At 43.6% G+C, this 14,286-nt stretch overlaps 1 protein-coding gene across 3 annotated transcripts in view; it reads left to right on the forward strand.

Moving 5' to 3' along the window:
* Positions 1 to 268: 268 nt before the first annotated feature.
* Positions 269 to 14,286, forward strand: part of SLC7A6 (solute carrier family 7 member 6) — a 51,324-nt gene continuing 37,306 nt past the window's right edge. For 2 of the 3 annotated variants that reach the window (XR_003092929.1, XM_025198447.1), the window contains exons 1-5: positions 269 to 480; positions 5,650 to 5,831; positions 6,313 to 6,875; positions 12,126 to 12,251; positions 12,831 to 12,975. Coding sequence is in view for 2 of the 3 variants with exons in the window: in XM_025198447.1 (XP_025054232.1) it covers positions 6,443 to 6,875; positions 12,126 to 12,251; positions 12,831 to 12,975 (704 nt within the window). In the remaining variant the exon portion in view is untranslated. The remainder of the gene's footprint in view (positions 481 to 5,649; positions 5,832 to 6,312; positions 6,876 to 12,125; positions 12,252 to 12,830; positions 12,976 to 14,286) is intronic. The other variant, XM_014517687.2, reaches the window with a different exon arrangement.

A 14,286-nucleotide genomic window follows, 5' to 3' on the forward strand; every position in this document is an offset into this window, starting at 1 on the left:
GATTGACACCCCCTCCCCCATGGGTGACATCACTGGAGTGGATCCCGTGATAGGGGCAGGGGAGGATGTGGACTGCCTGCTGTAGGCTTGGGGCTCCCCATCCTGCTGCCCTCCCCTGGGGGCCTCCATAGCCCAGTGGGTAGGACCTGGTGCAGGAGGGCAGGGAGGCTCGGTGCCGCTGCCAGGATACCCACACAGGGCACACCCCCATGGTGAGGTGCCCCCTGCTTACCCAGCAGCAGTGGTGGAACTCTGCCAGCCTGCAAGGGGAACCTGCCATTTTCCACTTTTTTCTGTGATTTTCATCATAATCGGTCGACACTGTTGAGTGTCTTTGCAACTCCATTTTTTATCTTTTAGAGCCCAGATGGGGTCACCACCCCAAGGTTGGAAACTGCTGATCTAGATGGAGATACAAACACTTTGCTGATGAGCTTACAGTTGACGCACAGATTTGTGGGGTATCTAGTAATGAAGAAAGTGAGTTACTCATTGATCTGTATTGCCTAGTTAAATGGTCACAATCCAACAAACTGTTTTAATACAACCACATGTAAAGTGACTTATTTGGGAGCCAAGAATGCCAATTACATTTCCAGGGTGGGAGACTGTGTGTGGCAAAGCAGAAACTCAGTGGAATTTTGTGGTGGCATCTTTGTAGTCTGTCCTCTTAACTTGAACTGTCAGTGCAGTTGGAAAAGGGTTTATTTGATAAATTAGTGTATAAAGAAAAGTGTCAAGTAGAAGTACAGAAGTGGTTTTGTCTCTGTTGTAGTGTTAATAAGAGTATCGCTAGAAAACAGTGTTCACTTCTGGTGCTCATGCTTCAAGAAGTGGTTGGGAACACTGAAGCAAGTCTACAGGCAGGTTGCATATGTTTTCCAGAAGCTGGAAAACAGACCATTCAATACGAGGCTTAAGGTGTTCAAGTTACTCAGCTTATCAAAGAAAAGACTGAAGAATAGGTTGATCATTGTGTATAGATGATTAGGCATAGAAAATATAATAGGGGAACTTTTCAGCTTTGTTGCTGAACATCAGGTTCCAGTGAGTGGAAATTAGAGGCAAACAAATTCCATCTTGAAATGAAACATAGCTGTGAGGGTTACTAAACTCTTGAAGGGGACATGGTCAACTCACCTTTGTATGGGGTGTTTAAAATAAAATTGGAGAGATTTCTTTAAAACTATGGTTTAATCCAGAATCTGGGAGAAATTATGTGGCCTGTGTGTGTGAGGTTGAGAGGAGGGATGTGTTCAGGTTGGGAGTTTATGACAGTCTATTCGGGAAAGGACAGCACTGCTATCAGAATGCTCATCCCATTTGCAACTATTTTTGTTTTTTTGCCTTTCTCTACCTTATGGGCCTTGTTCATTTGCTGGATTTCCTTTGCTTACTTCAGGTAATTCATTTCCTCAAGTTAAATTCCACCAATTTTCTGGGTGCTGGTAAATTTGGTCACTTCTGTTCTATGTCAGAACAGACAGCTTAATTTTATGAAGACTGAAATAATGTAGTCTAACTAAAGTTTTGGGGCTTATTAGCATACCCAAATGAAACTTTTCAGCCTGTCACAGCAGGTTAAACTAGATGATCTCTTAAAGCCTTAAAAACTTGAGAACTTTTCCAGAGGCAGCTTTCCTATTACTCTTTACACTACACTATGTTGTATGCCTGTTTTAATTTGGGATAATTTTTCCAAATATGCCTTTTACTGCATAATATTAGCTATGTTGTTGTTTACTTTACCTGATAGTATACATACTTAACATTTAAACATTACTTAAACACATTTTCAGAGATGTATAAGTTTTAATTTGAAATAATATACAAAATATTTGACTGTAAAAGGGAAAGTGGTTTTACAATATACTTACTTTTAATAAAGAAAAAAATGCATTTTAGATGTAGTATTATAATAATTTTCATTTATATGCAAATAGTGTGTTCATCCCAGATGTGGAATGAGGAGGCTATATTCCATTCCAGTTACTGGTTTATATTTCACTTTAGCATACATAGGCCATGTTTTCAACCAGGGAAGATGTATTAAAAAAGTCTTGCAATGGGTAAAAATTATTTCTACTTAAGTATGTTATGTTTGGCTGTTTTATCTGGCATGTAATGTTGATTCTATAATAAAAAGGTGATTACCCCTCCCCTCTAAAAGAACGGGTCTGTAATTGTGTGAACAAAACATCAAGTATAAATTACTGTAGTTCCCTGGACAAAATGTGTATTTCAGTGATTTTCATCCAGGATGTTGTGGCACCCTGGAGTGCCTGGAGATCTTTTCACTGGTGCTGTAGGGTGCTATGCAATATCAGCACTACTAGTTGTACACACAATTCATAGAATAAACACAGAGATTTCAAATAGGAATCCATAGTGTTAAATGCATTCTAACCTGTTGTGGGCTTTTTGAGTTCTTTGCAAATGAAAAGTTGCTCTATTACTTTCCTGTAGTCCAAAAGCAAGTGAAAACATAAGAGCTAGCATTTTCTGAGGAGTGCCTCGAGTCCAAAAAGGTTGAGACCACTGGTATATTTTTATATTCAAATATCCAGTTAGATGTATTATTAAGTACTTTTAGGAACAAAATGTACATACTTATGTGTCTAGTTTTTCCTTTTTTAATTACATTAGAGTTTGGATCTATTTCAAGACATGTTTACATTTGGCTGTAGCAGGCTCACCTTTCAGAGCTTGGGTTGAGTCCCAGGCTTGAGATCCTGCTGTTTTGATGAGTGGAGCTCATCCAGTCAGGAGGCAGCAGGAAAAATAAAGTCACACACCTTTCCTGAGGGGAGGGGCAGAAGAGCTCCCCCGGACCTGATTGAAGACTGTAAACAGTCAGGTCTGGAAGATTTCAGGGGTGGAGTCCTGGAGTGTATAAAAGGAGCTGCGTGCCCGGCATAAGGAGCAGATGCAGCGAGGGACTTTAGAAGAATGGAGCCAAGAAAGGCTGGGGAGCTCTCCCCCAGCGGGCAATAGGCCCCAGGCTCCTGAAGCTGCCACTGCAGGAGCAGCCTTGGGAGTGGTGCAAGACCGCTTGGGCTGTTACCGGCACACAGGGACTGTGCACAGAGACCTGGCCCCGGGAACAGTGTAAGACTACTCAGGCTTTGGGAGCTGCAAGTGGTGGCCCGAGTCTGCAACCCCGGCCTTGGGGGCCACAGTGAGTTGGTTTAGGCCCCATATCCCGGCAGGCAGCCAGGCCCCACAGTGCACAGGGCAGCGCACGGACCCAAGACTTGGGAGCCAGGGAGCAGCAGAGGCTGCTTGGGTTAGCCACCCAGCATGAGGATGGACAGACAGAGCCTGAAGGGCCCAGCTTGTGTTAAAAAAGCCCTCAGTGCTGAAGCCAGGGTACGGGGAAATAGTGCAGCAGCATGAGGCCCAGCACCCAGTAGCAGTGGTACAGCAGCTGAAAGGAGCTGAGCCCTCAGTGCCCAGAGTGGGGCACAGGGTGGGGAGGAGCCCAGCAGTGCAGGAGAGGCCTGGAGATGTGCTCCAGGGGAGGACACCCCATCGAGCTGTGCCCTGACCACCGCCACCTGAGGGAGCATGAGTCATTGGGCCTTTGGGATACTCCCTGGAAAAAGTCCGCCATCTTTTATAAGCGGCCCTATCATTTGAAGATTCCGCCACCTCTCTGAGGACCTGCAGTAGAGTAGAGGCCCAATCTGGAAAAGGTAGTGTCCCCCCTGACTCTGAGGCTCCTGGAGCATTAGCGCCCCCTGAAGCCTGGGAACCACTAGGGTTCAACGTATCTCTAGGGTGGGACCGCTGTAGAGGAGCACAGCACCTATAGCAGCAAGTCGCTTGGCCCGAATCCTGGACGAGCCCCCAAAATATAACCCGGGTACACCCAAGGGTGTGCTTTGAGAGAGATGCCAGAATTTCAAGCAGATCCCTCTTTCTTCCATAGTTAGCTCTAACCCAGAGTTCTTAAGTATATACAATTTGTTGAGTTATAATATACATAAACATAAAACTAAATATCATACATATATTTACACAGTGAAAATTAACCAATAACCAAGGTCAAACCCTAAATAACACTATTTGCAACATTATGATACCACATTTCAATCACAAAATATAAGGCGCAAACATGGACAGTCTTAATAACATCTATTTCCTTAATATAGTCCCTGACCCATGGCAAGAGATAGTCCTTCCAATGGGGTCCCTTGTCGGGGGTGTCCAGGAAGCACCAGGGGCCCCTCCCCTTAGGGCCTGGACTAGGTGGGGGAGCTGCTCACCCAGCCCCTTCTCTAGGTTTTCCTGCCCCAAATATCTTTCTCCTGTGGGACCCAAGGGCCCAATGACTCACGCTCCCTCAGGTGGCGGTGGTCAGGGCACAGCTCGATGGGGTCTTCTCTGCTGGAGCACCTCTCCTGCACCGCTGGGCTCCTCCTCACCCTGTGCCCCACTCTGGGCACCAAGTGGTCAGCTCTTCTCAGCTGCTGCACCACCACTGCTGGCTTCTGGGTGCTGGGCCTCACACTGCAGCACTACTATTTCCCCATGCCCTGGCTTCGGCACCAATGGCTCTTTTAGCACAGGCCAGGCCCTTCAGGCTCTGTCTGTATGTCCTCACTCTGGGTGGCTAACCCAAGCAGCCTTTGTTGCTCCCCGGCTCCCAAGTCTTGGGAGCTGCCCTGTGCACGCTGCCCTGTGCACCGTGGGGCCTGGTCGCTTGCCGGAAGATGAGGCCTGAGCTGCCTCACTGCAGCCCCCAAGGCCCTGCTGGGGTTGCAGGCTCAAGCCACTGCTTGCGGCTCCCAAAGCCTGGGCTCCGTGTACTGAACCGTGCACCGTTATGGGCCCGAGCAGTCTCACACCGCTCCCAGGGCTGGGTCTCCACACACTGTCCCTGTGTACCGCCAACAGCCCGAGCGGTTTCACACCACTCCCAAGGCTGTGCCTCTAGCGGCAGCTTCAGCAGCCTTGAGCCTATTGCCTACTGAGGGAGAGCTCCCCAGCCTTTCTTGGCTCCACTCTTCTCGAGTCCCTCCCTGCATCTGCCCCTTGTGCTGGGCACATAGTTCCTTTCATGCTCCAGGGCTCCACCCCTGAAGTCTTACAGACCTGACAGTTTACAGTCTTCAATCAGATCCAGGGGAGCTCTTTTCCCCCTCCACTCAGTAAAGGGGCATGACTTTATTTCTCCTGCTGCCTCCTGACTGGATGAGCTCCACTAATCAAAACAGCAGGATCTCAAGCCTGGGACTCAACCCAAGCTCTGAAAGGTGAGCCTGCTACATGGCATTAAAAATAACCCTAAGTAAGTCACTGTTATAAAGAAACGAAATGCAAAATAAGCCAGTTCTGGTAGCTAAATTGCTTTATCATACCTAGCCTAAAATTGCCCCTCCCGTTGTGTAGAAAACTATTTAAACTTACCAAATTCATAGTGCAATGAGCAAGGATAGAGGAAAATAGTAATGTGTTTTTTAGCTTATGAAAAACTACTGATAATCCAGTGAGAGAGATTCAGTCAAAGGTACAATTTGGGTTTAAGCTAATTTCAAGGCAAATTAAGTACACATTGGTCCTCAGTAAAATGGTTTGATATCTAAATTCTATTTCGTGTCTCTTTCAGAACTAACAATAATAGTCTGTATGCTTTTGTGTCTATAGAAGTTAAAGGCCAGTACTTATTTGCTGTAATGAGAGGGAGGACAATCTGCTGCGGATTTGAAAAGGACCTTTCAAAATGAATGGAAGATAATGGAAAAATAAAGTGAAGCATTTGAAAGTTTTAGCTCCACATTTTCCATTTCAAGTTGCTTTTGGCACTAAGAGGGAGTCATGTTTGGCAGGTAAAGGATTGAAACAAATTTGATTTGTATATGGCAGTAAATCATGTTGTCCTAACTGCTCCCAGCTTCTGTTCTTATGTTTTCTTTCTTCTTATCCCATTTCCTTTATTCCTTTTGTTTTCCGTTTTTCCAGTTCTTCTGTTGTGTTCATATCTTCTTTGCTTTTCTCTCTCTACCCCCAGCCTTATAGTCAATTGTTTTGTATTTTCTCCCCACTCTTCCTCCATATCAGTCACTTTTTTCACCTTTCTTCTTCTAAGGTATGTTGGGACAGTCTCATTTGCTCAGATATATCATATCATTAAAAGAAGTACACTTTTTTGAAACCATGTAACTTACCAACATAAGGTAGCAAGAGAAGGATATCCCTGGTAAATCATATCTCTGGTAACTCAAAACTTTGAATAGAAAGAAGGGTTAACAGGCAAGTTACAGGTAAGAAGCAATTAATATTGATTCCAGCTGTCTTATTTTGTTTTAGATTGTGACTTGAAATTTTGGAGAATACACAGCAATTCTGGCATGGAACTGTACAGTGTCTCTCAGTTCTTTAGCTGAATACTGCCCCGTCAAGAAAGCAATCAAGCTAGATCCAAGTGACGGCTGTAAAAATGCATGACCAATATCAAGATTCAATGCAACTGAAAAAAGAAATCTCCTTGCTCAATGGGATCAGCCTCATAGTAGGCAATATGATTGGTTCAGGTATTTTTGTCTCTCCGAAAGGAGTTCTCATCTACAGTGCATCCTATGGGTTGTCACTGATCATTTGGGCAATTGGAGGAATTTTTTCAGTGTTTGGAGCTCTCTGCTATGCTGAACTTGGAACCACTATCACCAAGTCAGGAGCCAGCTATGCATATATCTTGGAGGCATTTGGGAGCTTCATTGCATTTATTCGCTTGTGGACTTCACTACTGATCATTGAGCCAACGAGTCAGGCAATTATTGCTATCACCTTTGCTAACTACATAGTACAGCCTGTTTTCCCTTCTTGTGAGCCCCCATATTTTGCTTGTCGTCTCATTGCAGCTGCTTGTGTGTGTAAGTATTGTTTAGAAACGGTGGTAATTTTGTTGACTTTTAACACACAAGTTACTCCCATTAGATCTCAGAACTGTTGCTCCCTGCATCTACAGCACTTTGTATTACAATAGGGATAGAAAGTGGTTTCTAGCTCATAAGCAGCATGGTTTAGATGTTTACATCTTCCTCATTTATGAGAACAAAAGGTAAGCCCTCTCTTTACTTAAAATCTTGTCTGCATTGAAAAATAACTTAGATGAGTTATTTCTCAACTTCTAGATTAAGCTGAACCTACAAGCTATTATGAAATAACTAATGTACTTCAAATGCCTGCTCATAATTTAATTTCACAATAATTTTCCCACGTAGACAAGCCCGTGGCTATACCCTAGTTCAGCCTCTGATTCTTCATGGAGGAATGTTTAGTCTTTTTGTATAAGACAGAAAGTTATAACATTCACTTGCTAATTGAAGGCAGAATTAAGCAGTTCTGACAAGACATAACATGCCATTGAGAACAGATTCAAGAATTGAGGGGAGGTGTTTTGCTGTCAGCATAATGACCAAAGGAATTGGGTGAACACCCAGTTTGTGTCTTGGATTCATAAGGACTGTTTGAAAGGCTTAGTTTTCAGTGTCTCAAGTTATGTAGCTGCTTTGGCTGAAGGTAGCAGAGAGATGAATATACTTGCTGGACGACAAGTATTCCTTCCAGAGCAGCCTGGGTTTACGTTAAGAAAAAGGTACGCTTCAGTGTGTTTATACCCAAATCTGCTTAGCTTCTAAATAGCTACATAAGCTGTACTGTAGAACTTGGAGGAATCAACTTTTCTGTTTCATGGGAAATTCTGGAGTTTTAAAAATTGCTTTTGAACTGGAAGAAATTTGCAATGTTTCCAGCAAAAATAGCTTTAACTGCTCTAAAACATGTTCTCATTCTGATTTCAGCTCCTTATACTTGGTTCTAATTTAAGGTCTGAAATGGAATACTTCATTTGATTCATAATTAAACTTTTTGAAATACAACATTTTGGTTATTTCAACTGTCTGAAGACTTTTTTTTTTTTCCTTCCAATTTTTAATAAAGTTTTGTTCAGGTTGACACATTCCTGCAGGAGGTTCTGTTTTAAAAGAATAGTGTTATTCCAACAAAAAGTTATTTCTTTGGATAATTTCAGTTGGCTCTTGTAAGGAGGTGTAGCTGCAGTCTGAGAGGCTTTTTTTGAATACCTTTCAGAATCCTCTCTGTGAAAGTGCGGCGGCATTGTCATAGGATTCTAAACAATACAAAGTAGCAAATTGACAAGTTAGAGGGAGACATGAATAGAATATTTAATTTCTGGTTTCAAGAAAGCTTGTTCAAAGTACTAGCCTATCTCTGTATAGCCACAGTGCTAGTCTCCCACCTTCCTTTGGGCACACCATCCACCTCTCTCACTTGCCACACCTTGTTAAATGATTAGGATCTTAATTAGGCAGGAGGCTGCCCTTTGAATGCCGTGTTCTCCTTGGCCTATGTATGTACCTCCAGCCATTCCTGTACTGCATCCCAAGTCTCGCAGATGTTTCTAACAGCTGTGCTCTGCTCCGCTGGGCCCAACTCAGCGTAGTGTTAGGCCTCCTGCATTCTGCCCTATTATAGGCCACACTTGTACCACCTCTCACTGTGGCCTCTCTCACGGTCTCTCTCATACTGCCCCTTGTGGGGCCACACTTGTACCACCCCTCCTTTTCAGCGGGGCCTAACTCACCCTGCCCTCACCTGGAGGGTCCTTGGGCTTGCTTCCCTGCACTCCCTGGCCAGCAAGCACGCGACCTCTTGGGCACCTCCCACTGCCCTCATCCAAGTGAGCGCTGGGTAGTTTGCCAAACCCTGGTCTGACTCTGCCTCTGGTCTCTCACTGGGTCACTCACCCAGCTGCTCTCAATCAGGGGCTCCTGACTCACCCTGTTGTTTACTTGTGGCTCTTCCTTAGCCATCTCACCCAGTCAGCCTCCAGCCCATCTGTGGCCTCAGGCACCTGAAGGCTTATCTGAACATAACTCGGCCCCCATGTTAGCAGGACCTATCCTCAAGCCCCCTGCTCACTATACGCCCCTTCCTCACAGAGACTCACTACTACCCCTCTCTACTCACCCCTCTCTCCAGGCCTCCCAACTGCCACTCTTGTGCAGGCCATTGGGTGCCCCCTGCACCCTGCTCTGCACCTCTGCCTCCACTGAGGCACATACTCCACCCCCCTCTCTGGGTCCTGGGGGTCAAACAACCCCTGTAGGCTCAGGTGCCACTCGTTGGTGTGCATGGCCCACCATTCTCACTGTCCGGGTCTTGCACCCCATACAGGCTCAGGTGCCACACTGGCCCTCTACTGCCTCTGGTGTTAAATAACCCCAGCCCCTGCCTTTGGGTGGGCTAAGGCACCCCTCCTCACCTTTCACCGGGGTGGTAACTGGCCTGGCATTTCTTGCAGACTCCCCCACCATAGGGAGTCCCACCAGGCCACCCTTCAGCAGGGTGCAGTTTCAAGTCATGTCCAGGACCAAGAGGTATCCTCCTTCCCCGGAGCCTCTCCCTCACCTCCAAGTTGTTGCAGGAGCAGCAGCTTCACCAGGAGATGTTCTTTCCACAGTGTCGGGCAGCAAACTGCAGCCTCCCACTCTGCTGACCTGGATCTAAAATGGCCGCTCATCGGAGCCAGGGCAACACTTGCCACCAGCTCTTAACTTGTCAGACACTCGATGTGTTCTGCCACACACCTTCCCCCTTAAACTGGTTCCTGGGAGAGGCTTTTCCCTGCTGCTCTGCAAGCAAGCTCCCACGCAGTTTGTAACAGTCCCAGTGTGGAGAGCACTGCACTGGTGCTCTGCCACACTCTGGTATTTTAAAGAAGAAAAACTTAGTCAAAAACTGAACATACGAGACTCCTTCCATTGCTAAGCTGTGCGTTGTAGTCTGTTTGCTGAAGTTACTTTGCAAAATGTCATAATATGAACATTTTCATGATTCATGATTATTCACATATATCAAGATAGTATAAGAAATGACGGTCAGCATAAAGAACTTGGTCACTGTACAAATGGTTTATTACAGTGGCCATTCATAGTTGAAGTTAGATGTAAGGCCATTCTTTTTCTCAAGAGTTCCTTGGAAACTACTTCAGTCCTAGCTTTTGAAATATGATACTTCTGTTTTTCACATGGTCCTGCCAAGTTCTATGAAATCTTGTTCAGCTGTTTCTATTCACTAGGTTTTACAGGTCACAAGTGTCATGCTTATATGAGATCATCACTGTTGTTTACTTTGTGAATTGTTACTTTTTTGTGGGGCCCCTGGACTAAAGCAACCCCCAGCATGTGTGCCAGAGCATGGCACTTAGGCCATTTTGCCCAGCACTCCACAGCTGGCCAGGGCTCTGGGCAGCTGCTGCTGGCCACAGAGCCCAAGTTTCTTGCAGCAGGCATTGTGGGGAGACTGCAAGCAGCCCAGGCTTCATGGCAGGCAGCAGCTGCCCAGAGCCCAGGCTGGAGGCTGCAGCCAGTGTCCTGGGGTCTAAAGCCCTGACCTGGCTGTGGCCAGCAGCAGCTGCATGTGTGCCTTGGGGTGCACAGCAGGGAAGGGGCCTAGGGCAGTGCAACCCTGGCTCCTTTCCTGCCATGCGCCCCGAAGTGTGTGTGCAGCCACTGCTGCCATGGAGCTGGGCTGGGGCTCTGGACCCCAGTGCAGCTGTTTATAGTCTGGCCGCTGCCTGCTGCAAGCAACCCAGACTCGGTGGGTGGCAAGGGCCTGTCCAGAGCCCAGATTGCCTATAGTAGACAGCCACAAGATTCATTGCTGGTAGCAGCTGCATGTGTGCCTTGGGGAACACAGTAGGGAAGGGGCCAGGGCTATGCTACCACAACAAGCATCAGGCCCTCATGGCTTCCTTGCTGTCCATCTTTAGCATGCCAACATCTTCCAAGTCCAGGTTGCCGGGTTTTTTGGCACCTGACCCAAAAAACATTGCCAACCCCTGAGCGAAAGCATGCACGCAGCACTCTTCTTGTTGGTCATCTCTTGCACCCTGGTTTAAATTCTTTCCCTTGTACTTTTTATTATATTTCTTTTGGGCTTGTCATTTCATCACTTTGAAGAAGTCATTTTGATCCATGTACTTAAAATACATGGTAATCTAAGGCTATATATAAGCTTGGAAAAATGTGGTTGAAGTTAACCGCCCATACCTCACTTTCTAGTGCAGATATGTGTATCTGAGAGAAGTGTCTAAAATTCAGGGTTGAAATTGATTATTTATTTATAATCCTAATCAATGCAAAAGTTAGAATTAAAGAAAAGTATAAAGATTGAGCTTTGAATATGGCATCTACAATGGAAGCCTTTCTGATACTCAGAAATAAAAAGGAAAAAATGAAGAATGCAAAGGGGAACTAATATGAGCATAGTATGTAGCAGCAGCAAAAAGAGTAAATTCAAAGTAACAATTCTGAATGTTTTCAGCTATCTTGGCAAACAAGGCTGATATTGACCTTTTTGGAAACTTGATTTTTCAGATATTTCATCATAACTTAAGATGTTCTAAGTATGTGTTTTTAGCTTTGAATGTCTCACTTAAAATTGAGCAGTTTGTGAATCTAATGCTGAAGGAAAACAGAGAGATAATTTAAGGGCTTGTGCATCTGGGAAGTTAGTGTACAGTAAGTTAGGTTGTAAATTTACAGTGCACTGGCTATTCTACCCACAAGCTTACTGTGACTGAGTTTTCCATGTAGACTAGCCGTAAGTGGGAATACTAATTGTCTATAGTTAAAGGGGCCAAGCTCATTCAAGAAAAAAAATTTAAATTCACACAGGACTGTAAATTTGGAGTTCCCTAGCACAGCTTCTGATTTCTGTTTTCATCATACTGACATCGGTTTTAATAAATATTTTTTCCATCAGATATATGTTGCCTTTATCTGTGGAGCTTACGTTATTAATTGCTCTTGAAAGCACTATTAATTGCTCTTAATTTCACAGTTTAATGAAGGTGCAGAAAAGTGTGACACACGAAGGTTCTTTCCTTCACTTCTTAAAAGGGGAGGAAAAACCTTTACAGTGTCACTTCCCTATTCTTGCTTTTGTCATAAATTAAGGAACTGACATGACAGTTTTGCAAGTATTGCAGATACTTGCAAGGTAGGTTCAACTTTAAAATGATATGGATAAGAACTTAAAACACATGTTTAACAGAAGATTGCTCATAGCTTACTTCTCCCTTTTTTGTCTCGTAGGTCTTCTAACATTTATAAATTGTGCCTATGTTAAATGGGGAACAAGGGTGCAGGATGTATTCACCTATGCCAAAGTCATTGCCCTTATTGTCATCATCGTAACAGGAATTGTTAAACTATGCCAGGGTAAGCTTGCAAAATTAAAATCAAGGTTGGTAGGTTTCCTTTGCATTTTTTCTGAACTATACCCCATCAAATAATTGAGAGCTTCAGAAATTTGAAGTAGAGATTTATTCAATTGGATAATCAGTTGTCCTTATGATTCTGTTTACATTTTTAAAGGACTATCTTCCAAGAAATAAAATCTTAGTTTTGATACACAGGTTAAGTGGTTCAAAATTCAGGGTACACAGTATGACTTGGAAGATTGTACTATTTTATTTGTATACATTTGTTGGAAGTTCTGGAAGGATACTCTCAAGGGTGTTAGAACTTGCAGTTTTGTTTTGGAATAAAAGCATGTATTTCACTGTACCTGATCTCTGTTTGTGCTCTTGTGAGTAGACTAAGTTTTTAACTGTAGAAGAATATCACTTCTGCATGGTAAGAGTTGTCTATAAGAATAGAAAGGTGGTTCAACAGACTCTAGAGAAACTGAGACTCTCTGGTTTTTGGTTCAGTTGGCAACTTTGTACATCATCCTCAAACACTCTTCATTAGCTGTGTCTTACCATAATGTATGCATTTTCTTCGATCTGTACACAGGACGTTCAGAACACTTTCAAAAAGCATTTGAAGGATCTTCTTGGGACCTCGGAGACATTTCTCTTGCATTGTACTCTGCCCTGTTCTCTTATTCAGGTTGGGATACACTTAATTTTGTAACAGAAGAAATCAAAAACTCAGAAAGGTAACTAAGTTAAACTTGTAACAGTTTTTCAGTCATTCACTCAGTGGCTGTCTTTCAGTGAAGTTTTTTTGAATTGACTAGACATTTGATTGTGTATGGGAAAGCTACTTTGTGTTGACATAACTCTAGCACTATATGGAAACTCCAGTCAGGGATTATAAAGCTAAAAGGTCATGAAAGTTAAAATATTTTAAAAATGAGAATGTTCTAATGGCTTCTGAATACTATGTACAATGTTTTACTTGGCATTCAGGGCAGATTCTTGTATTTCATGTATAGTACTGTTCCCGGTATAAGGCAGAGGGTGAGATGGTATTTATATCTGCAATTTCTCTGATTATTTCAATCTTTCAATATAATCCATACCCAAATATGCAAATGTGACACTGACAAAATTCATTTAGTTCATAGGTTTGAACTTATTAATAAAACATTCAATTTAAAAATTGCATCATTCTTCTGAAGGTTTTTATTACTATTAACAGCCAAGATTGCTATAACTGAAAAGATAAGAAACAGATTTCTTTTTCTCCCCAGTTGACCTGCTTTATGCATTGTAAATTATTTTGCTCTGTTACTTATGACCTTTTTTCACACGATGAGGACAACTGAAGTGGTTTTAAAGTGACATTAGAGAAAAGAATTGGGTGAGGAAGTAATTATTAGAACAAGATAACTTATAGCTTTAAACAGACTAGATTTCAGATTGAGAGTTTTTATAAACTGCTAGTGGGTGTCATACTCCTACTTAGAAGAGACATGGTCCTCTGTGCTTTCCTTGGTTATCAGATGCTTTTAATTTTTACTTTTTTTTTTGCTATTGGTCTTTTATAACTGCTGTAACAGTCTTTTCACCTTCTTTGAAGATAATCTATTCTGTGATGTCAGTTAAGTAACTTTTATAATGGATCTAGTTAAAGTGAGTTGTCTGCTGGGCATATTTAAACCAATGGAAGCACTTTTTACATCAGTGTGTTCCTATATAAACTCATGTTTCTAACACATGAGACTTTATTCCTAACTTTTAAAGTCACCTTCAATTTCTGGTCACTCACATCACAAAAACATTTATAAGAAATCATATGTGTTTATGACTCTTGAAAATTCTTCCAAAGATGATGACATTCTTCCATAATTATTTTGCCATTTTGCTCATCCAGTCAGGAGGGCTGGGGGAGGAAGGGCCCCCACTGCTACGCAAACCCTGGGAGGGCATGGGAGCCATGTGCCCCTGGATCTGCACATGGGGCGAGGGTGGGCTGGGGCTGGGGCGGGGCTGGGCTGGGCTGGGCTGGGCTGGGCTAGGCTAGG

Source organism: Alligator sinensis, unplaced genomic scaffold (genome assembly GCF_000455745.1).
Source record: "Alligator sinensis unplaced genomic scaffold, ASM45574v1 scaffold97_1, whole genome shotgun sequence".
Classification (NCBI taxonomy): domain Eukaryota; kingdom Metazoa; phylum Chordata; order Crocodylia; family Alligatoridae; genus Alligator; species Alligator sinensis.